Source organism: Eleutherodactylus coqui, chromosome 2 (genome assembly GCF_035609145.1).
Source record: "Eleutherodactylus coqui strain aEleCoq1 chromosome 2, aEleCoq1.hap1, whole genome shotgun sequence".
NCBI lineage: Eukaryota > Metazoa > Chordata > Amphibia > Anura > Eleutherodactylidae > Eleutherodactylus > Eleutherodactylus coqui.
In genome coordinates this window covers 311,537,720-311,563,957 of record NC_089838.1, presented here as the reverse complement: position 1 = coordinate 311,563,957, position 26,238 = coordinate 311,537,720, and the positions used below count along the sequence as shown (strand labels likewise).

At 41.3% G+C, this 26,238-nt stretch overlaps 1 protein-coding gene across 2 annotated transcripts in view; it reads right to left on the bottom strand.

Moving 5' to 3' along the window:
* The window catches only part of COL5A3 (collagen type V alpha 3 chain), a 187,783-nt gene that overhangs the window by 120,191 nt on the left and 41,354 nt on the right, over positions 1 to 26,238 (bottom strand). For both annotated transcript variants that reach the window (XM_066593557.1, XM_066593558.1), the window contains exons 2-4: positions 16,787 to 16,954; positions 15,926 to 16,139; positions 3,212 to 3,374 (exon numbers count right to left, since the gene is read on the bottom strand). In XM_066593557.1, the coding sequence (XP_066449654.1) occupies positions 3,212 to 3,374; positions 15,926 to 16,139; positions 16,787 to 16,954 (545 nt within the window). The remainder of the gene's footprint in view (positions 1 to 3,211; positions 3,375 to 15,925; positions 16,140 to 16,786; positions 16,955 to 26,238) is intronic.

Sequence of the window (26,238 nt, the reverse complement as noted above, 5' to 3'; positions counted from 1 at the left end):
AGCTCATAACATAAATACAGCCCCAGAAAGAAGATCAGTACAGAAATACAGTACCAGAAACAAGCTGATTACATAAATACGGCACAGTAACCAAACTCACTACCTAAATATAGCAACAGAACCAAGCTAAAAACATAAGCACAGCACCAGAACCATGATCATAACATAAATATAGCACTAGCACCAAGCTCAGTACATATATACAGCACCAGAAACAAACATAACATAGATACAGCATGAATCAACCTCAGTATATAGATACAATACCAGAACCAAGCTCACAACATGAATACAGCCAAAGAACCAAGCTCATAACACCAACACAATAGCAAAACAAGCGTTTGTGTTAAGTGAGCACCGATGAGCTGACTGTGGCAGTTCCCCCTCTGTACCATAGGTGCGGGCGCTGTGCCCTACCCTTTTGTTTTATCTTGCTTGAGATCAGCTATTGATGATCTCTCTGGAGGATAGTCGTAAATCATTTAGAGCAAGACAACCCCTTTAATGTGTTTCTTATGGAAGCAAATGCTAAAGTCCTCATGAGATGCTATATGGTTCCCTCGAGAATACACACAACTTTTTCTCATGTGTTTCTGAGCTGTTTCCACGGATGCCCCTCAGAAGGATCGTTGTCTCACATTTGGTGGGCTTTCCCTAAACTTTAAAGACTTTGGTTCTGTGTCTACAACTTTATCTATTCCATCATGCTAAAGAAAGATCCTGCTCAGGCTCTCCTTAATGAAGGCATTCCACAAATACCTTCCCACACCCACTCCGTTACTTCTTTTATTTTCTTGGCAACCAATATTACTATCGCTCGTTCCTGGAAATCAGCCTCTCTAGCCTTTGATCTCGTCAAAAGCAAACTAATGTGCGCGATGGTAAATGAAGCTTTATCTAGCATTCTTAAAGGTGTGATCCAAATAAAAAGTCCTGCAAATAAGCTAAAACATAAAAAAGTAAGCACTGACCTAGTTAGTCCCTGCTTCGGTGATGCAGCACTGCAGCTCCCACTGATTACAGGATATCATCAGGATGGGTCGTCATTAGTTGATCTACTGATCTACAATACGGTGGTACTGCAGGTGCTGCCTGCTTATTGCACCATACATGGTGCCAGTGTAGTGGCCCAGAGTTAGCGGGGCCCCTGCATAAGCTTGAATGTGTTTGTCTTGTGCAATTGTATTGTCAGTCAGAGGCGTAACCTGAAGCTCCTGGGCCCCAATGCAAAACCTGTACCAGGGCCCCCAACTATAATGCTTTATTCATAGTACTGGGCTGCCCATATGGAGAAGAGAGGCCTTATAGGCCCCCTAAGGCTCCTGGGCCCTGGTGCAACCCACTATAGATAAGCTAGTGTTGTCAATGTCTTCAATGTGTATGCATTTGATGTGTATTGCACTTTTGCAGCACTGAATGGGTTAATGTCTGAGAAATGTATATTTCAGTGTTGTGAGTTTCTAGTCTCGTGATCATGTTTTATATATGTGTTTGCAAGGATGCTATGAAAGTCAGTCTGGGAGAGTCTAAGTTAGTCTAAGTGAGTTTGAAAGGAATCTTGAGAAGAGAGAAACTTTTAGTGAGTAGGAGAAACCGTGCCTCGTGTTAGGAGGCCCCCAAGATGGAGGAGGCTAAGCGATGTCCTGATGTCTGCCCTGGGCCAACTTCACCCAGGAGGCCTCCGTGTTTGACAAAGGTTGAGAGTGAGAGAGGAACAGCCACGCCACGCTGAGTGCAACTTCCAATGTGAGTGTGTACTGGTAGAGAGCTGGAGTGAGTGAAGAGAGTCGCTGGGAGCAGAACCCCACAGATAACTGGGACTGTGGCTTCTTTTGTCATCCTGAGAATCCTCCTTGTCACACCACTATCCTGTATGGCACCGGTGGTTTTCTGGCTGATGTAACGTTCATGGACTGTTCAGTAATTCATTCTAGTAAACGAGCTCTTTCGACTGTTCCCAGTTTTGCTTCGAAAGTTATCCCTGTGTGTGGACTCTGTTATTCTAACTTTGGGAATTCACCGCAGAGGACGGAGCGGTGTCGTCACGGTGACAACAAGAACCACTAAGGAAAACCGCGGATTGGATTTTCCCTGTGAAACTCCCCCAGCAGTAACGTGGTTGGGTCCTGTGTTACCCCCAGGGGAGGAGATGGTAGAGCCCCCTGACAAGGCCTTTATCTACTCCACTATCTCCTGGGCTGTGGGCCCGCTCCTCGGACGCTGCACCAGCAGCTAAGTAAACAGCTGATTGGCCAGGGTTCTGGGTGGAGGTTCCCCACCGATCCACTATTAATAACCTATCAAGTGGATAGGTCAACCAACAATCTTTAATAGCTGGAAAACCCCTTTAAGATCCATGATTATTGTTGGGCAACGAGTTTTCTAACTATTGACCAAACAAATTACAACCCCCCCATCATTTATATCCTGATAGCATTCAATAGAAAATAAAAAGCCGTTTAGGCACTGCAGAAGCATCAAAGGGCCTCTCCGGCAAAAATATATATCCCCCCCACCGCACTCCCCCTCATGTGATTGCCTGTCACACACTGGAGGTCTCCTCTGTGTATTGCAACCACTTCCATACAGTGTAGCCACTTGTCTGATACTTATCAGGAACCACTCTAAGAGTGAGTTTTTACTTTCAGTTTTACATCTATCCCATCAGCACAGCATCAGCTAGAGGCATGTTTGCTTGTTGGGTAGTCAATTTACTTATCATTATCTTCCATATACACCTAAATAAGCTACAGAGCATAAGTATACAGTCAGGAGCTGTAATCTCCTCTATTATAACTGTGCGACAGAAGCTGTGTGATCATCGTTAGTAGCTGTGACACGAGTGTCTGTGTCCCCATCTAGGTGTTTTTTTGTGGTAGGGTCCATGTAATAGCATAACATAAACTTGGAAATTGACAAGTTTCAGACTTCATAACCCCAACCTGAGCTGGTCAGAATTGAGATCAAGTGACCATCTGCTGAAAAATAGGCTGAGAGTTTCAGATAGAAAGAAATATTTAACCAAGGTAAGACTTGTTGACTTCTATCTACTGGGGGATCGCTACATAATGAATGAATTTTTCAATATATAGAGGTCAATGTTCCTTTTTTCTGATACAAATCTCTAAATCCCTTGCACAGGCATCACATTTGCAAGATATAGTAGTAAGGAGACCTTCATGGTAATGGGTTGCTTGTTCTCAAGACTTACCTCGAAGACTTCCTCGTCAAGTAATCGTGTCCCAAACAGGGTGACGCCATCTGTGCTAATGATGGCATTATTCCCACGGTCCAGGTAATGGGTCTGCTTCTTCTCACAGTCAACAACCATGGTGATATTTTTTCCTTCTATGCTAAGTCCAATTCGATGCCATCTGTAGGAAACAATGAAGGATGATTAGGAGGTCCTTATTTGTACCAAATATCAGGACATAAAATGAATCAACACAACAGAGATGGCAATGTTAAAACTTCCCCAGTTACCAAAAACTCTGTGTGGACAAAAACAGTAAATACAAGATCGGTAGGAGAGGAGAGGAGGGGGATGCAGCTGCAGTTTGTCCGCAGTAAACTGCATAGCTCTGACATCATCAGGAAGAGCCCACTCACTATATTCTCCAACCATTACTCTATGGAACTAGAAGCTCTCGGGTCCTGATGCAAAATCTGTAATAGGGCCCCTTACCCGCCATGTAGTATTTATAATACTGATGGAATGGAAGAGCCTTTGGGCCACCAAAGGCTCCAGGGCCCGGTAGTGACTGCCACCCCTGCATTCCCTATTACTATGCCCCATGACCTGGAAATAATAGCAGTACATAAGATTGGATCCATAAAAAAATAATGTAGTCCTCACTCAAATGCCTACCCGACATTGTTACAGAAGCAATTTTTAACGACCTATATGACTCCAATGGCTATTGGTGCTGGAAATTCTGAAACAAAATTGAAAGCTCCAGTACAAAGGTGGAGGTCCAAGATGGCTAAACAGAGTGAAATTGCTATAGGCGGTGTAGCTGTATCAGTGGCAGATGGGCCCTGGATTCATAAGGTACCCTAAAACCCCAACTACCACAAAAAAGACATCAGTATTTTATACAGTATGTCACATAATTACATTAGGGACCATGAGCTTCTAGTAAGAGAATTGGAGAGCATTTAAAGGGGTCTCCAGGATATTGATGACCTATAATAATCCATTTTGTCCCAGGAGATCCATTTGAAAAAATTCCTCATATATTTAGTTTAATTGGCAGTGGAATTGCTCCTTAATACAGAAAGTGCAGGCTTGGGTTGTCAGGACTTGATCGCATGATCAGGCGAATGCTGATCTGTAAATTTTTGTTAAGTGAGTGTGTAAGAAAAGAAATTACTTTGAAGTGAAGAGGAAATAAAAAGTCAGTTGAGACGGACCATCTGGTCTTTATCTAGCGAGGGAAGCCTGTTAACAACAATAATATCCTACTATTGAGTTGAAGAGCGTGACATTCATCTGTTGGACTGCTGGCATAGCATTACCTGCTACACATATTTCTAATTACAGAGAATGTATTCTGCTTTACATCACACTTAGCATTAGACACTGAAAATGATTATACTTACCTCAATCTACAAGACTACAACTAATATAAGGATATGCTTGTATGTAGAGGAAATGCTGCATAATTTTCACTGTGCCAAATCTAACGGCAAGTCCCACAGTATTTCCAAATTTTAAAAAAATTGCCGAAACCCGTACCATCAGTACGAATCTTGACCATGAATCACCTCTAGTGAGTGCTGAGATGTAAAAGGATCCTAATACTTCCCCTAATGTAAAATAATAAAACTACTATAATACTGCCCTCTATGTACAAGAATATAACTACTATAATACTGCCTCCTATGTACAAGAATATAACTACTATAATACTGCCCCCTATGTACAAGAATATAACTACTATAATACTGCTCCTATGTACAAGAATATAACTACTATAATACTGCCCCCTATGTACAAGAATATAACTACTATAATATTGCCCCTATGTACAAGAATATAACTACTATAATACTGCCCCCTGTGTACAAGAATATAACTACTATAATACTGCCTCCTATGTACAAGAATATAACTACTATAATACTGCTCCTATGTACAAGAATATAACTACTATAATACTGCCCTCTATGTACAAGAATATAACTACTGTAATACTGCCCTCTATGTACAAGAATATAACTACTATAATACCGCCCCCTATGTACAAGAATATAATTACTATAATACTGCCCCCTATGTACAAGAATATAACTACTATAATACTACCCCCTATGTACAAGAATATAACTACTATAATACTGCCCCCTATGTACAAGAATATAACTACTATAATACTGCTCCTATGTACAAGAATATAACTACTATAATACTGCTCCTATGTACAAGAATATAACTACTATAATACTGCTTCCTATGTACAGGAATTTAATTACTATAATACTGCTCCTATGTACAAGAATATAACTACTATAATACTGCCCCATATGTACAAGAATATAACTACTATAATACTGCTCCTACGTACAAGAATATAACTACTCTAATACTGCCCTCTATGTACAAGAATATAACTACTATAATACTGCCTCCTATGTACAGGAATATAGCTACTATAATACTGTCCCCTATGTACAAGAATATAACTACTATAATACTGCCTCCTATGTACAAGAATATAACTACTATAACACTGCCTCCTATGTACAAGAATATAACTACTATAATACAGCTCCCTATGTACAAGAATATAACTACTATAATACTGTCCCCTATGTACAAGAATATAACTACTATAATACTGCCTCCTATGTACAAGAATATAAGTACTATAATACTGCCTGCAATGTACGAGAATACAACTACTATAATACTGCCTCCCATGTATAAGAATATAACTACTATAATGCTGCCTCCTATGTACAAGAATATAACTACTATAATACTGCCTCCTATGTACAAGAATATAACTACTATAAAACTGGCCATAATCTAAAAGAATATAACTACTATAATACTGCCTCCTATGTACAAGAATATAACTACTATAATACTGCCTCCTATGTACAAGAATATAACTACTACAATACTGCCTCTTATGTACAAGAAAACAAATACTATAATACTGCCCCCTATGTACAAGACTATAATTACTATAATACTGCCCCCTATGTACAAGAATAGAACTACTATAATACTGCCCCCTATGTACAAGAATAGAACTACTATAATACTGCCCCCTATGTACAAGGATATAACTACTACAATACTGCCTCTTATGTACAAGAATATAACTACTATAATACTGCCCCCTATGTACAAGAATATAACTACTATAATACTGCTTCCTATGTACAAGAATATAACTATTGCAATACTGCCTCTTATGTACAAGAATATAACTACTATAATACTGCCCCCTATGTACAAGACTATAATTACTATAATACTGCCCCCTATGTACAAGAATAGAACTACTATAATACTGCCCCCTATGTACAAGAATATAACTATTACAATACTGCCCCCTATGTACAAGGATATAACTACTACGATACTGCCTCTTATGTACAAGAATATAACTACTATAATACTGCCCCTTATGTACAAGAATATAACTATTACAATACTGCCTCTTATGTACAATAATATAACTACTATAATACTGCCCCCTATATACAAGACTATAATTACTATAATACTGCCCCCTATGTACAGGAATAGAACTACTATAATACTGACCCCTATGTACAAGGATATAACTACTAGAATACTGCTTTCACACATTCACTTCTGTACACTAATTGTGCTCCCCCCAAAAATGAGTCAACATAGTGTATAGTGGTATAAGGGTCAATAATAGCACAGAGGTGTCACTAAAAACAAAAGAAAGCCTACATAGGGTCTCCTAGATCCGAAAATTGCACCAAGTAAGACAGCAGGTGGGTGGCTTATTTTAAAAGAGGAAATTTGGTTAGGTGAAGACAACACTCAAACATGGGCTTACTCCAAGGAACAACTGTAATCTACAAAAAATTATGACAAAGAAGACAGCAGGAGCGCTACTTGTTTTGAAAGCAATGTCATAAATTTTACAAAGGACAATTCTACCAGGTGAACAGAACAGCCGAGCACGGACCACCTCCAAGGAAAAGCTGTAGAACTGTTTCTTGTTCTTTAGACAATTTTTGTTTTGGGAGAAGGAGGAGGAGGAAACATGGCAGAAGTCAGAGAAGTAGAGCAGTAGGAGTTCCACAACCACCTGCAGCAATAGCACGATGAGAGCTTGTGCTCCTCATGGAAAAATGAGAGCTGTACCTCCGTATTTTCTTTTGGGAGAAGTAGGAGGAGGAAACATGACGGAAGAAGAAGTAGAGCAGCAGCACCACCACTACCACTACCACCAGCAGCAGCAGGAACAGTACCTTGAGCTTGATGGATGGAAGAAACGTTGCATAGACCCCTACCCTGCCTCTGGACCAATATTATTTTCCTCCTTTTCTTTCTCCTCTATACTTCTCCCATGCCATGAATGGAGAAATGTATTGGAGAAGACGCCTCCATTTCTTGCCCAAAGCCACTTTCCCTGCGGTGTTGATTAATGTCGGATTGGCCAGACAACACATCATTGTCCCTGAAAACCTGTAATGTCTGTTCTAGCAGGCTGACAACCGGGATGGTCATACTGATCAGTGCATCCACACAACTGACCATTTTTGTTATTTCCTCAAAGCCAGCTAAAAGGGCACAAGTCTTTGATCTGCAGGTACTCCACAGGCGACAAGTGACTGAGCTTCATACAGGGTTGGCTAATGGTATACACCATCTTGACCTCCGTTATCACTTTCTGCTGCTGGCTTAGTCTCTGCAATAGATGCAATGTGGAATTCCCCTGTGTAGGCATGTTACAGATAGCACAGCTGGGTGGTAGCCCGAACTGTCACTGCACCTCTGCCAGATGAGAGGAGGCTGGTTGTGAATGCCAAAAGTGTGGGTAGTTTTCTGGCCTTTTCCAGCACTGGATATAAACCTGGGTAATTGTTTAGGAAGCGCTGCACTACCAGGTTCATCACATGGAACAGGCATGGAACATGTGAGAGATTGCCAAGGCAAAGGACTGGCAGCAGATTGGCCCCATTATCACACACAACCTTGCCTTACTTCAAATTGTGTAGGGTCAGCCACGTGTCAGCCTGGGCTTGCAGGGCCGTCAACAGCTCTTCGGCCATGTGGCTGCGCTTCCTTACACATATGAGTTTTAGGACAGCATTTGGCGTTAACCATGTGCACCGCTGTATGGAGGAGGGATTTTGTCACATATGGTAATCTGCATCACATTGCGGAAGGCCCACAAGCCTGAAGGGCAGCATTTCCATTGCAGGCAGCGGTACATTGGTTGTGCTCAGGCTCTGTGCTCATGGATGGTTGTCGTAGTATTTTTTTAATGTTCCCATATCTGGGGGACGGAGGGCCGGCTGCTGACCTGGGACACTCTGGAATATGCAGTAATTTTCAATGTCGGTGAAGGTGGTGGTGATGGTGGTGACTCAGCTTCTTCTTTCCGCTTCCCACTCTTGGCTCTGAAGCCTGTAGCCCAATTGTCAGTTGAAGAGGAGAGACCTGAAGAAGACATCCTACTGCCCTACACAACTGCTTCCCTGAGCTGAGATGCTACAGTGTGAACAAGAAGGAAGAGACAGCTACAGTAGTGAAGAGCAAGCAGATGAGAATGACTCTCTGGCCTAGGTGGGCTCTCCAAGATAGCAGTTGGTGGGAGTTCAGGTGACTGTTCATACATGTTGTGTTGAGGTTGTCTACGTTCTTGCCACATTTTACACGCTTACCGCAGATCTTACAGATGACCGCTCTTCTGTCACCACGTGTGGTTTCAAAGAATGCCCAGGCTGCACAAGTCCTGTGAACAGACCTAGCTGTGGTCCTAATGTTGCTGCTGCTGTGTCTAGTAGTAGCTGACGGTATAGCCCTTTTGTTTTTCTGTGACATCATACCTGCTGCCTTGGCAGGGTGCTGCCCCGCAACATCCACATCTTCCTCCGGCCTCTGGAAGCTGCTATCATGATTCTCCCTGTCTGTTCATGTGGGTCAAGCACCTCTACATCTGCCACCTCCTCTTCATGGTCCTTTAACTGGTGACCACGTGTTGTATAGGCATATTTGTGATTGTTCTCAGTAAGAGAAACTAAGTAATCTTGTAGATATGATATCTTTTAATGGCTTACAAAAATACATGATGTTACAGCGAGCTTTCAAACCTACTTAGGGTTCTTCCTCAGTCAAATTAGGACATATATATATATATATATATATACACACACATATACATAAAAAGGCGCAGACATGGTGTGATTAATTTACACGTAAAACAATACAAGAACAGGATGAGTAGAGGGCCAAATAGTCCACTGATGAGGATGTGAAGGTTTTGTGGTCTCTAAATTGGTTATCTCTGCTCCAGATTTCTCATATGCTCCACTCTACCATGAAATCTTTTGAGATGTTTAGGTCTGTATTGACTGTGTCAAAGATGGTTATAAACTTGTTCTCCCAAATTCTTCTATGACTTGGATATCTGAAGTTGCCTTTTAATATGGTGACTTTCTTGTGTACTATGTTGTGTCCGTGACTAGAAAAATGCTCAGCCAAAGGTAATTTTATCATTCTTTCTTTAATTGTATGGTGGTGAGACCTTACTTTCAGTTTTTGCCCTGTTTCCCAACATAAAGCCCCCAACAGGACATTTTCTGTACCGGATCAGGTACACAAGATCGGACGTGGAACATGTGAATGTCCCCGGGATCTTATAGTCCTGCTGTGTGTTGGGGATCTGTATCCCGTCCGCAGTCAGTATATGTGAGCAGGTCTTACAGCTCCTTACCTTACAGGGATAAGTTCTTTTTTGTGTGTTGAAGGGCAATGCACTCCTGATTATAAAGTTTCTCAGACTTTGAGGTTGCCTGTAACACAGAAGGGGAGGATCCGGGCATATGGTCTTCAGACAGTCATCCTTGTGTAGGGTATGATGGAGTCTCTTTGTGGTTTTCCTTAGTACCTCTAGCTGTGGATTGTAGGTCACTACTAGAGGCACACGATTGTTTCTTTCCTTCTCCTTGTATTGGAGTAGTTGATTTCTGGGTATCCTGGTGGCTCTGGTGATCTGATCATTAAATGGGGTGGGATGGTAGCCCTGATTTAAAAATGTCCTTTTAAGATGGTATAGAGGTTCCTCTCTGTCTGTTGGGTTGGAGCAGATCCGGTTTCATCTGATGGCCTGGCTGTAGACGATGGACTTTTTAATGTGTTTGGGTGGAAGCTGTCCCATCTGAGGTACGTGGGTCAATCACTCGGTTTTTGGTAGAAGGATGTCTGTATTGAGTTGTTTAAAATTTTTATGGTGGTGTCCAAAAAGTTGATTTCAGTATTCAAGAAGCCTAATGTCAAGTTTATAGTGGGGTGGAATGTATTGAATATCTCATTGAATTTTATTAGTTTACTGCCCATGGTCATTCCGGTGATGGCACCGCAGTATGCCAACCTTTTCTAGGTAGAACTAGAGAGTGGCTTTCTGGCCTCCTGCTCCATCAAACAATCACATTTTGCTCTACTGGCTAACACAGTACCAAACGTTTTTCTTTTTACCATATAGGTATATAAACGTGATGCAGCTTATTTCTCTGTTCCCTCCAATATAACCCTGGTATACACACTTTCACACCAGCAGTAATATATCCTCTGCAGAATATCCATCTCTAATAACAGACTATGTGTTGTATTGGCATATAAACATGATTCTCTGTCCTGTACTCAGCTGTAAAATGGGCACTGGTTACACTGTTATATATGGCTAGGTCATGTGATACAGGCATCTAATGTAACTGCAGCCCATATGCACGATGCAGGACACATTCGCTAACATCAGCAAGGCACCATGGCTGCACGCTAATCTCTGCAGCAGGCATTATGGGAAATTTGATTTTCCTGCAAGTTTTGCCAAAAATCGGTTCGTCCTCAAGATACTTATGATCTAGTTACACGCACTGTAATGTAGAAGATGATTCTATGGCTGCAGACACACATGGGACATGAAACGTGTTTTGGACAATATCTAAGTGGAATGTTGAATACACTACAGGCCAAGTTTTAGACATTGGGATAAAAACTGGCATCCAAATACAGTATAATCACATAGCAGAAACTTATTATAGGACAACCGTGTGCTTGCCTTAGCAAAAGCCATTGGCTCTACAAAGTGTAGGTATCCAATACCAAACCCCACCTCTTCCAATACAACCTTCAATCAATGCGTGGGATGGGACAATGGTTTCCAAACCTCCCCCAAGACAGTAAGTCAGGGGTGCATGGCTAAGGGGCGTTTTGACCGTGTACCACTCATGCATCAATTCATGGCCTTCCATAGGAGCAATCAGTAGCTTGGTCACCTGGCCAATGGTAGGGCTGTGATAAATATTGGTTGTATAGTAGACACAGAGGCCTACTTTTGGTATGGGGTCTTCCCCAGAGTATGCTGCTGAAATTAACTCAGAATTAGAATAAACCTAGAAGTAGATTGTGCAACTTCCATGGACTTCAGGAAGTTGTGTGATCTGGAACAAAAAAACTCTCCAAGAGCGTCCAGAAGTAAATATTAGGGTGCGATGGTTCAGTAATGCACCCAACTTTCTTCAAATACAGTGCCCTCATAGCTGCCAATGTAAAGGATGGTGAAGGATCTTAGGGGTTGGTTACGGGGACACACAGAGACATTTCATGAAAGTTCAGTGCCACAAACCTGGTCCCCAATGAAAATCTTTAACGGTCCCCACCAACCATGTGCCATTGATAAGACTTTTGTCTTCTAAGGTGACATCTGTTGTGGTCTGCCTTCAACAGCAAGGTGAGGTGCAACTACAACCTCTGCACCTATAGACTGTACTTACACAGGCGATTATCATGTGCAAATTCTGTCCAACTCCAAGATGGACAGGAATTATATGGAAAAAGAGTCCATTCATTGGAATGGGTTAATTCGTGCATGCAATTTTTCACACAGACTAATAGTCCAAGATTTTAAAAAACTGCTGCATGTCTTATTTTTGTTTGATTCTTCTTCAAGAGTCGCCCATTATTTTCTATAGGAATATTTTAAAAAAACGGATCGCACTTGCATGCCCTGAGAGCATGTGAATGCAATCCATTCTTAATGCACATTACTATGGGGACCGCATGAGAAAGAAGAACCGGGAACTACGGAGTAGTGAAAAACACAAGTAAAAAACGGCTGCAAATTGTACATGAAAATTGCAAAAATGCATAGTAAGTGCTTGAAAATCACATTAAAATCACACAGAAGACGGTCAGTTACTCACTGACCCAAAACCGAACTCACCCGTGTGGACACGGTTTTTAGGGTGCGCTCACATGGCGGGTATTTGCAATGGAATTTGCTGCAGAGTCCACCTCAATTCCGTATCCAATTCCACGGCAGATCTGCATCCCATTTAATTTAATAGGAATTCACACCAAAGTGTATAAGGTGTGCCTTTTTTCAGTACGCGGATTTTCACGTGCAAAAAAAAAAAGAAGAGGCATGTTCTCACTGCTTCCATGCAGAATCTGCATTGGGGATTCCACATGTGCATTTGACTATTGAAAAAGTTAAATTGTGGATCCGCAGCTCAGTTAGGAATTTTTGCTATGGCTTTTAAAGGTGATATCCACACGAGAAATTCTGCGTTGGATTCCACCATGTGTACATACCTTCATAGCTCCCAACTATAATTTGTAGTCCTAATCTCCTCATATGGAGGGGAGAGACCTTAATGGACCACCTGGTGTTTCAGGGCCCGGATGCAAATGCATCCTCTGCATCCACTATAGTCATGCCCCGAGGCACACAAAAGAGACTATAGAGGGGTGAGGATTAGAGATGAACGAACGTACTCGGTAAGGGCGATTTCGCAATCGAGCACCGCGATTTTCGAGTACTTCACTACTCGGGTGAAAAGTACTCGGGTGCGCTGTGGGTGAGCGGGGGGTTGCAGCGGGGAGTGGGGGGGAGAGGGAGAGAGAGAGGGCTCCCCCCTGTTCCCCGCTGCTACCCCCCACTCCCCTCTGCAACCCCCCGCCCCACAGCGCACCCGAGTAGTGAAGTACTCGAAAATCGCGGTGCTCGATTGCGAAATCGCCCTTACCGAGTACGTTCGCTCATCTCTAGTGAGGATTGATGTTTTACTACAATATATTACCTGGGGGACAAGAGGGGCCCCATTCTAGTTTTGCTATGGATTCAGCCCTTTACATAACCCTATGCTCATGTGCTTTGTGTGTAGAATATCATTAAACCTATTTCATGTGGGAAAATCAATCCACACATATCAGATCTAATTTATCCCCCACAATAATGGTATCCGCCTCAGTGACAGACACTTGTACGCTTGCCAGGGCAGAATTCATATTATATACTCAATATCATGCTACTTCTGGTTGTGTAATGTGGTAAGTACCCATTACTAAAAGTTACAACAACCACAAAATCTGGATTAACTTTATCTGACTCACCAATGACTTTGAGTCGCAACATTTGCTGACTTATTCCTGGACCTTTACCAAGAAACTGGAATTTACTGTCTGCAGTCAAACTGATCATGTTGAGCAAATCAAGAGTTAGTTCGTAGCCCAGAGCTATATTCATAATTCTGCTTGTTGCTACTGGAATCAGTCAACAGCTTGTCGACAGATTCACCCCTGACTGCTTAACCAGGGATCCGCACCTCTCCCGATACATTTAAAATACTGATGTCTTCTTATGTGGTACAGGATCTTTTGTACCCGCTCATGTGCTAGGGCCGGGAATAGATTTTTTTGGGTAATCTATGCCTGTTTTGGGCGTAAATTATAGTAAAGGTGGTGGGCCGTTAATGGCTAGGCCCATTAATGCTGGCTCCACCCACTTTCTGAATTCAGGCATCCAGCCATTAATACATAGGTCTGATGTAGAAAAAGAATCAGGCTCCCATAATGTACAACAGAAGAGTGATTGTGGTATGGGATTTCGGCTAAGGGCTTCAGGCTGAGTCTCCCTGTTAACTGGTTCCAACCATCAGAATTCTGAATGAAGCTCTGGATGTAATTGCAGCATGAAACATATAAGTCGAGGCTTAAACAGACGAATGTGATACGCACGTAAATGCCTTGCGTGCGCAAAAATACAGTAAAATATGCTGATGCGTGCTCAAAAATAGGCAGTGCTAAGGTGAGCGTAAATCCACATATTCTTGTGTGAAAGGGATTATTGAGAGAAGAAAAACGAATGATACAATTCTTTTTCTCAATTATCTGAATCATTTTTTAATTATTATTTTTTTCACAGCAAGAGGGGTTCTTCGCTTTGCTAACAAAATGCTCTATTTCTCTGCAGTGCCTCCACAGGACAAATTAAGTATTACATATTTCCAATTAAAATCAATATATGTAAGGCAAGGACATGCCTAGTCCCCCAGAAAGAGGAGACACCCTTTATAAATGCTTTGTATTCCCTAATGTGGGACCCTCTTCTAATAACTCAGCAGGGTAAGGAACAGGTTTTGTAAACCAGATGCCCCTGTGAGATCAGATTATGTCATTGTATGGAGCATATGTATAAGCATACTTTAGACATTCATTCTCACTGATCACCCAAAATCTTAAGGCACTGATTATACTTCGTATACTCATTTTATACATTTATTCCGATTAAACTATTATGATTACCCCATATATGGTTAACTTGCATCTGATATTTTGACTGTGGCAAAATGTCCCATACTGGATCTACCCAATGGGCGTTTTAAAGTTAATATCTCACCATAGACAATTTCTCTAATCTGGGTCCACCTCCCAAGAACACCAACAAACAGTGCATTTTGCTGGGGAAAGAACAGCTCATTATCCCGGCCACTCTCTCTATGATGCCCATGTAAGAGGGGAGCCCAGGTTCGAGTTTGTGCTGTGATGAGCCCTGTTATAGTTCTTATAGTTATGTAATCTGAATGGCTGACCTCTATTGACCCTCATACTATACTGCAGTTTGTCTATTTCTCTGTGGAGTGTTGTATGTGACTTCCCATTGGCTGCAAAGGTCAAGTGGGAGATCTGAAGGACTTGAGATCACAGAGAGCTGAAAGCTGGAAAGGAATTCCAGTGGTAATGCGCCTCTAAAGAAACTGCATTGCCGGGAGAGAGAGCTGCGAAAGGATTGAAGAGTCCTGCAGAATCTGTGCCTGTTAGAGAGGGACAGTGGCACAAGAAAGGAGGAGGCTGGTGTTTGAGAAGCGCAGCTTTGTAATGTGCCTGAACTGATGTTGCTGAGAGAACAAAGCTATAGCTAGAGAGACTGCTACAAAGTAGTCACATCGTCCTGCAGCTCTGCAAATAGGGTATCCCCAACAAATGTCCAAAGATGTGTCATCTACATTATGATACCAAAAACACTTGCGATATGTAAGTGAGGTAGGCCCTGAGGAAAAGGCCCGACGTGTGCACACAGGCAACCGCCATTGCTGGGGTGAAAAATTCGATGATACTACCATGTGTTCTACACGTGGTGAAGCATGTTGCTGATCTTTGTGAATATTGTACTGATACCCCACTCACGTTAGAGTCAGTTAGGTTGTCTGACGCTTCTGAATAACCACATATTACTTATCTAGTAACAGAAGCTTCTACGGCAGCTTCATCTCCAAGTTTATTTGTTAAAATAAGAATCATCCATTGTGGTCTACAGCAAATATGAACGCCAAGCCAAATACTATACTAAGAGTAAAAAAAAGAAAGAACTAGGCTGTATGTCTTAGATCTCACCCCATCACCTCGTATGGCTAGTCTACTTACTTGCCATCAGCTAAGTTGATCTTCTTGAAAAATGGGTAGTTCTCGGGGGTTGGATTTCCATCTTGATCTTCATACACAAAGACTGGGGAACGCCCAATTTCCACACCCAGTTGCTGAATACCTTTTTCATTGTAAATCGAAAGGAGGAAGAACTGGGAACCCTTCTTGACTTTGAGAGTGAGGAGAATGGAGAAGTCTTCTGGGAACGGGTCATCTGTACCAGTGGATAAAATAAAGTTATTTTGTGGTTATCAGGTTTTGGATATGTTCCAACACAACATAGATCTGCTTTAAGGACAATCTAACAATATTTTTACTAACACTGAATATGGTTTCTTAATTCCCTGTTGTCTTTTTTACTACCTACGAAGGATATTGAGAACTCTATCACTTCCTAGCATTCTTTGTGAGACATCATTTCTCTAGTCCCTTAAGTAATCTAACACTCAAGACAAATACGTGTATGGTCACTCAGCTTGGTTGAGCATGCATGTACGGTATGCCTTATGTAGAGTGCCAAGGTGTCTTGATGCTTCATAGATGATCAGGACTTACTTCAATTAGGAGATTGGTTTGAGTCCTGATAAAGGGTTCTTCTTAATTTGTAGACAATTAACCAGTTAATGAAATCATGTTTTACCACCCATTTCTTTGGTCCTCCTAAAATCTAATCCCACATTTTGTGATTCCATGAATTAAACCCCCTGCCTTAGAAATCTGATAAGAGGGCATAGAGGATGCATTAACTCCCAGACTCTGTTAATCCTTCAGTACACACAGGCTACATACAGAAAAAAATTAGGAAATTCTTATTTGTACAATTCCCAAATGATTCTTTTTAGTTTTATTGCCACAACATACCTGGAAATAGCTGCCTAGTTGGGGCGCTGAAGTGCGTTCTATTCTCCAATCGGAAAGCAATGTCCGTTTCCTCAATTCCTTGTCTATGTGTGCAAAGTCCGGCCGCTAACGTAACTCCTTCAATTTCTTCATTGAGTTCCAGGGCTTTTAAGACATCAACTGGGGTTGCTAGGAATGAAAGGACAAAAGACCAGTCAGACATTATGTGAAATAGCGGCACAATATCTTCAGCATGCAAAAAGGTTCCTGAATCCTTAAAGGGATTTCTGAGATTACGAAAAAGTATCTGCCCTTTTTCCAGCCTCATTCTTTACTATGGATTGCCGGGTATTGTAGCCTCTCTGAATACAAGTGAATGAAGTTTGGGGGCAATACTAAACACATCCCACTAAAACTAAAATTTAGAATGTAAAAGAATGTATTCAGTGTTTATTTTTTTTGGTCTAACCATTTTATTAACCCTTTCACTACCAGTTGTTTTTTTTTTACATTTTATACCCCCCAGTAACCAGAAAAAGTTTCATATTAATGACATCTATATGTAAATCCTAAATTACGAAACAAAAAAGAAAGATACTAAACCCCCAGATATTTTCTGACAGCTGGCAACCTGCTCAATGTAGATGTCTCGACAAGCTGTTGACAGCTATGTCCAAATACATGTAACTTTGTGACAAGAGATATATCTTTTTAAATAGATTAGCATACTTTTGCATCTAAAACTCAAACCAACTTGCTGTATAAACTTCAATTTGCTGTATTTCAGGGTCTATTATTGAATGTCTTGTTTTGAAACCAAGGTTCTTATCTTTAGCGCAAGACCAACAGCAAAGCCCTATCTCCAATACCGCCTGAGATAGAGGCTGTAGAAATATAGATGTGAGTGTGAGCTTTAGTGAGAGATGCAAGTCTATGCACCTCCCACTTCAAATGGCTAAACCTCAGTTTTTTTTGGCTTTGATTTTGGTGTTGTTACCAAGATTCCTAGTTTTAAAAATAGACCAAAACCAATGAACCATGTTCTGGCTTCAATACAGACAGACATATAGACATTTAAAGCTAGTACACACCTGCTTTGGCTACTGAAGTGCCATTTTGAAAGAATGTAGGAAGTATGTTCTGGTCATTGAAAAGAGTATTGAGGGGGAATTTTAATGTCTACATTTTCCCAATGACAGCACAGATTTCCATTGGTGGGAACCAATCATTTTAGTATCTGTAACATTTTGTGACTCCTAATTCTATTCAGAGTGCAGTATATTAGATCATATTAGATTTGTGACTTTTTTCCATCTTGCGGAATCAAAGTCCATTACTTGATCTGTTATTTGACACATATTTTAGTTATTGCATGACTGTACATCACACATTTCTCGCTGTTTAGTCTAGATGCAGCTAATTTAAGTCAATATGTAAACAACCCTAGGAATAATGGGGCATAGTTATTAGAAGGGAATTTGGATAAGGAAATTCTTGGTATTTCACACATGATTATCTCTTCTGTAATGGAACTTTAAGATGTCAAGAAAGCTCACACGCAAGCAGGAGTTCTTAGCAACTAGCAACATGGGGCTGGAAATCCTGTACTGTGGCAGTATTTATTGGAGTCTTAGCTTCCTGTGTCTCTGAATCGTTTGCTCCTTCGGGCAAGCAAAGTATATTGTAAACCTTTATAAAACCTTGTTTTTTTTATCATTTTACTATAGTACTGGCCTCAAATACAAGAATATAACTACTATAATACTGCCTCCTATGTACAAGAATATAACTACTATAATACTGACCCCTATGTACAAGAATATAACTACTATAATACTGCCTCCTATGTACAAGAATATAACTACTATAATACTGCTCCTATGTACAAGAATATAACTACTATAATACTGCCTCCTATGTACAAGAATATAACTACTATAATACTGCCCCCTATGTACAAGAATATAACTACTATAATACTACCCCCTATGTACAAGAATATAACTACTATAATACCGTTCCTACGTACAAGAATATAACTACTATAATACTACCCCCTATGTACAAGAATATAACTACTATAATACTGTCTCCTATGTACAAGAATATAACTACTATAATACTACCCCCTATGTACAAGAATATAACTACTATAATACTGCCCCCTATGTACAAGATTATAACTACTATAATACTGCCTGCTATGTACAAGAATATAACTACTATAATACTGCTCCCTATGTACAAGAATATAACTACTATAATACTGTCTCCTATGTACAAGAATATAACTACTATAATACTACCCCCTATGTACAAGAATATAACTACTATAATACTACCCCCTATGTACAAGAATATAACTACTATAATACTGCCGCCTATGTACAAGAATATAACTACTATAATACTACCCCCTATGTACAAGAATATAACTACTATAATACCGTTCCTACGTACAAGAATATAACTACTATAATACTACCCCCTATGTACAAGAATATAACTACTATAATACTGTCTCCTATGTACAAGAATATAACTACTATAATACTACCCCCTATGTACAAGAATATAACTACTATAATACTGCCCCCTATGTACAAGATTATAACTACTATAATACTGCCTGCTATGTACAAGAATATAACTACTATAATACTGCTCCCTATGTACAAGAATATAACTACTATAATACTACCCCCTATGTACAAGAATATAACTACTATAATACTGTCTCCTATGTACAAGAATATAACTACTATAATACTACCCCCTATGTACAAGAATATAACTACTCTAATACTGCCCCCTATGTACAAGAATATAACTACTATAATACTGCCCCCCTATGTACAAGAATATAACTACTATAATACTGCCTCCTATGTACAAGAATATAACTACTATAATACTGCCCCCTATGTACAAGAATATAACTACTATAATACTGCCTCCTATGTACAAGAATATAACTACTATAATACTGCCTCCTATGTACAAGAATATAACTACTATAATACTGCTCCCTATGTACAGGAATATAACTACTATAATACTGCCTCCTATGTACAAGAATATAACTACTATAATACTGCTCCTATGTACAAGAATATAACTACTATAATACTGCCTCCTATGTACAAGAATATAACTACTATAATACTACCCCCTATGTACAAGAATATAACTACTATAATACTGCTCCCCATGTACAAGAATATAACTGCTATAATACTGCCCCCTATATACAAGAAAATAACTACTATAATACTACCCCCTATGTACAAGAATATAACTACTAGAATACTGCCCCCTATGTACAAGAATATAACTACTATAATACTACCCCCTATGTACAAGAATATAACTTCTATAATACTGCTCCTATGTACAAGAATATATCTACTATAATACTGCCCCCTATGTACAAGAATATAACTACTATAATACTACCCCTATGTACAAGACTATAACTACTATAATACTGCCTCCTATGTACAAGAATATAACTACTATAATACTGCCCCCTATGCATACGAATATAACTACTATAATACTGCCCCCTATATACAAGAATATAACTACTATAATACTGCCTCCTATGTACAAGAATATAACTGCTATAATACTGCCCCCTATGTACAAGAATATAACTACTATAATACTATCCCCCTATGTACAAGAATATAACTACTATAATACTGCCCTCCTATGTACAAGAATATAACTACTATAATACTGCCTCCTATGTACATGAATATAACTACTATAATACTGCTTCTATGTACAAGAACATAACTACTATAATACTGACCCCTATGTATAAGAATATAACTGCTATAATACTGCCCTCCTATGTACAAGAATATAACTACTATAATACTGCCTCCTATGTACATGAATATAACTACTATAATACTGCCTCCTATGTACAAGAATATAACTACTATAATACTGCCCCCTATGTACAAGAATATAACTACTATAATACTGCCCCTATGTACAAGAATATAACTACTATAATACTGTCCCCTATGTACAAGAATATAACTACTATAATACTGCTCCCTATGTACAAGAATATAACTACTATAATACTGCCCGCTATGTACAAGAATATAACTACTATAATACTGCCCCCTATGTACGAGAATATAACTACTATAATGCTGCCCCCTATGTACAAGAATATAACTACTATAATACTGCCCTTATGTACAAGACTATAAGTGCTGGAAACATCCATATGGTCACATATGCCCCTGGGTTCTTATGGAGTTATCTCTTTTGTGTTTTAGCTTATGGCATTACTTGCAGTCTAGAACAGTTTTTGGAAGTGCTTTGGATACATAAACATCCAGATCCCAATCTCTGCTGCAATCCAAACAGGGAGAGGAACATTCTGCGGTCTGTCGAAGAAGAAATAATACTTTAGATGAATTTTCACTCTCCAATGCCAGTGACCTCATAAGAGAAAACATAACATTTTCCCACACCAATAAGAGATAATATCCTAATAAAAATCCAAGAAGACAGAAAACAGACTTAATAAATCTGTTCACAGTAAAATGACCATTATAGCTCCATCCCTGTGGATAACGGAGAGAACTGACTTTTCAGTCCATCAATTCTTATAAAATCCATGTGCCCAAGCAGGGGGGACTGCAAAATGTGGTAATAAGGGTCATTTGCCCCTTCCACCCACAGTAATGTCACAACACAAGGCCACATCATCCAAGGGCTGCCTTGGGGCTGAATGAGATCTGCATAAATCAGTGAGCTCCACCTAATGATGTCTGAAGGAAGACGCAATTTTATCATTTAACTTATAGAATACTAGTACGGTAGAGTTGGAAGGAACCTCCAGGGTCATCTGGTCCAACACCCTGCTCAGTGCAGGATTCACTAAATCATCTCAGACAGATGTCTGTCCACCTTCTGTTTGAAGACTTCTGTTGAAGGAGAACTCGCCACCTCCCATGGTAAATTCTCCTTCAATGGACGTGTGGTCGGAAACAAGAGGATTCATAGCTCAAAAATACAGAAGAGCTAAAATAAAGATGCAAGGTACAATTGTTAACTGTAGGGTTATGGACTCCTCCAATACCCTGAGCCCCAGAACAATTGTCTGATATGTTAGTCTGCCCTAGTACTTAAAGGAGATGTCCCGCGGCAGCAAGTGGGTCTATACACTTCTGTATGGCCATAATAATGCACTTTGTAATGTACATTGTGCATTAATTATGAGCCATACAGAAGTTATAAAAAGTTTTATACTTACCTGCTCCGTTGCTAGCGTCCTCGTCTCCATGGTGCCGACTAATTTTCGCCCTCCGATGGCCAAATTAGCCGCGCTTGCGCAGTCCAGGTCTTCTCCTGTTCTCTATGGGGCTCCGTGTAGCTCCGTGTAGCTCCGCCCCGTCACGTGCCGATTCCAGCCAATCAGGAGGCTGGAATCGGCAGTGGACCGCACAGAAGAGCTGCGGTCCACGGAGGCAGAGGATCCCGGCGGCCATCTTCACAGGTAAGTATAGAAGTCACCGGAGCGCGGGGATTAAGGTAAGCGCTCCGGTGAGCTTTCTGTACGTCCCTGCATCGGGGTTGTCTCGCGCCGAACGGGGGGGGGGGTTGAAAAAAAAAAAAACCCGTTTCGGCGCGGGACAACCCCTTTAAGTATGCTAAAGGAGAAAGAACATCTTGCAAGCAATGCCAGAACTACACATAAAAGCTCCAGGCCTGAAACTATTAGGGCAGTGCGGTGCATGCCTCGTGGAAGGCATTCACCACCTCGCTGCTGTAGCAACTACCGAATCAGTAGAAGCAGTGGTGGCACTGCAAGCATTAGTTGGGAACAGCAGACTGGAGAGGACCATTGTCTAAATATATATGGAATGTTTTGTGTGCTGTAGGAAATAAAACTTTTCTTCTGCCCGTCGCTTGTTTCCACAACACTTCCATCACCTACACATCTTACATTTTGGCGTAGTCGGCAGGATGATCCAACCAGTGGCAGATGGAGTGGTGGCACATATAATAGACTGTCATGATGAGGACAATAGCGGAGAGTGGAGTTGCTATTTCCATTGCCTGCACATCTTACAATTATATGTTTTTGCACATATCGGTAGTACATGCGAAGAGGGGCGCGGGGGACTAGGGCGAGAGAAAGGAGATGAAGCTGCAGTTTGGGTGGTTTCACATCTGCACTAAGGATTCTGTTTGAGGAGCAGGAAAGGGAAATCCTTATGGCCATATGACCCTGTCTGTGGACGGAACCGAACACCGCCAGAAGACCCCAATGTGGTCCGTCTGCTTTCTGCCTAGCTGCCCAGAAGAAAAAGCGGTATTTTGAGTCAGCTCTGTGACAGAACCTCCGGCCTTTCTGAGACAATGCTTTAGTGAAACCTTCTGAGAAGGGAAGGGGAGGGGAAGCAGTTGGGAAGACGCCTGATTGAACAATTGAGTTCTGAGCTTTAACAAAGATGGACTGATGGTTACTGTCCAGGCTACTGTATTTCTGTTGGAACTGATGTAAAAGCTGAACTGGAATAGTATGGACACTGCTGAACCCTGGTGTTGGTGAAGGCCTCTTTTGAGATACCTATGAGGGGCCCAAGTTCAGAGTGAAGAGTCCTAGATGCATAAAGTCTATTATTCAAATTGCACCACTAATGACCAGAAGGTCTATATTATTGTTATGGTCACTGGTCATGGCTGACAGTGTTATTTGACTAGGCTTTCAGTGTCTGCTGCCCGCCCTGCCCCTTGGCCTGATCTGTGTTGTAAAAGTATTCCTCCTGCCCCGACTCCAGGTCTGTTCTACATCTACACGCCTATCTATACCCTCTGATACTGCATTACAAAAAACCCGACCAACTGGATGAGCTGCCTCTAAACCGGGACTATCTTTAGAGTAAAGCCCCGCTTACATGGGACAACTGCCAGGCACTTCAATGTCTGACATCCGTCACAGCGGTGATTGCTTCCAATGCTTTTACACACAGTAGCGACCATCACTTAGTGACTGGAGATGGAGCGGCCTGGGGATCGTTCCAGCCTGCCCACCTCCATTCTCAGTGAACAGGCCATCAGTCATAGACTCCCTTTAATGGCCTGTTACACAGAATGATGCAGTGGCAGACCAACGATGGTTCTTAGGTCTGCATGAAAGACCCAATCAGTGATTTATTGCTGATCAGCCTTTCACTGCATGAGCTCACACAGCACAATTATCATGCAAACCACCTAATTAGTGTGCGAAGCTATAGGGGTCGCAGGGGTCGTAGTTGCAACCTGGCCCCTAAACCAGGGCGTCCATGAACCCCCTTTGCCACACTAAGTAGGCTGCACTTTACATAATAAGTTGTGGAAGCCGATACCCTCCCCAGCTTCAGGCAGACTGTTGGGCCTCAGAAACGATAATAGTCCAGAGCAGCAGTGGTGGAAGCAAGAAACCTATGGGCGCCACTTAGCAGGGAGCAGAACTCACAGATACGAGTGACTGGGGGAGGAAAGGATGGGCGGGCGGTGTGAGCAGTCACCTCATGTTTCCTTCTGCAGCAGCATTCAGGTTCAACCTATGGAGGAATACCTGCAGCGCCGAGCCCCATGAAGGTACATATGTGTAATTATACGTGTAAAAGTGTGCATGTGTATGCCTAGGATTTTACACGGTTTTAGCACGGTTGCGCAGCATCCAAGCGAATCAGCTGTGGATTTGCTGTGGATTTTCCGTGTGGGTTTTCGGTATGTAAAATTTGCAGCATTTACAGTAGCAGCGATTTTCAAAATCCCATTCACATGCTGCAGGGAAAATCCACCCAATGGGAGGAGAATAGAATGGGAGGACTACTAAGCGCACCATGCAATGCATTCAGTGGCGGGTTTGAGCAGAGACACTGGGGGAATGATGGGAGAGGTAAGTATAACACTTACATCCCTGAATTCCACGGGTCACCTACTTTCAGCCCATAAGCTTAACTCATAGGGCTCAAAGTAGCTGACAGACTCCCTTTAAAAAGGGTTTCTGACTTAGAAATCCCATTGTTAAATACCCTCTGTCTCTTTTTGGGTCTTCGGCGATTAGCTATAGAGAAGAGCATATACAAGGATTGCTCTGGAGGAGTCAGTACAGCTGTGCATTACATGGTCAGCCCATTGAAAATAGAGGGTCAAAAAATATTTTTGACTCCTTGTCCCCCGATATAGTGACTATTGTGATAGTTCGGTAAAGAACATAACCGGTGACATCAGTCTTCCTAGCATGTCACAGGCAGGCAAATTCTGCATGGTAAAGATCCAGTCAAACAGCTACCTATAGCTCAGCTTCCTGGACTCTTGTGAGCATGACAAGAGCGGGATATTGGCGGTAACAAAAATCACATACTGTATGAGGCTTTAAAGGAGTTGTCCAGGATTTTAAAAAGTATGGCTACTTAAAGGGGTTATACAGGCAGTGGTCGCCGGGATACATCGGAGTCGGAGTGGAAGCACTGCTCCGACCTGTGTAGTGGCCGGCACTTGTAATTGCACACACAGCTCTCAATAAAATCAATGGGAGCTGCACTTGTAGTTGCAGGCTGGGGTCCCATTGATTTCATTTCATTGTGCTTGCATTTACGAGTGCCAGCTGCTACATAGGTCAGAGCAGCGCTTCCACTCCGACCCTAGCGTATACCAGTGGCCGCTGCCTGCTTAACCCCTATACTTCTAAAAACAGTGCCACACCTCTCCATGGTTTGTGTCTGGTATCGCAGCTCTATTCTATAAAAGGGAATGGTGATGAGTTGCAATACCACACACAACCTGTACACAGGTACGGTGCTGTTTGCAGAAAAAAGAAGCCATGTTTTTCTAGTCCCAGACAAGCCCTTTAAACAAATAGTGGCAAAAATACTACTGGAGTCCATACAACTTCAGGCCTACCTAAAATCATATTTAAAGATGTTAAAAGACAGCTCACCATAAATTAAGAAACCGAGTGCACTTATATGAGGTACCCACATATACAAACTGACAGATCTATAAACGATACGGCTCTCTAGGAATCCGCAGTCCAAGTATATAAAAATGATTTAGTAGAATTAAAATAGAAATTAAGAACCACAAATAGTCGCCGGGTGAAAGCTAATAGCGGTGACGTCATTCACTCATTCAAATGAGAATCGGCTCGTGTAAAAGGACACTTAGTCACGACGAGAGTCTCCTGCATGAAGAGGGATCTTAGCCAGTTACCGGTCTCACTACTTTTGTGGTGGTAGTTCCCCGGTTATAGTTGCAGTCATTGAACAATACATACTTGCATTAACAGTACTGAAGCAGATGAGCATTAGCTGACGGATATATAGTTACTGCATTCTGATTAATCCATTTCTGGGACAGTCAGGTATTTAACCTTGGAGAAGTGCGATGTTATAATTGGTATATTTTATACTATATTGTACTTATTGCTCCATATGGCATTTACTATT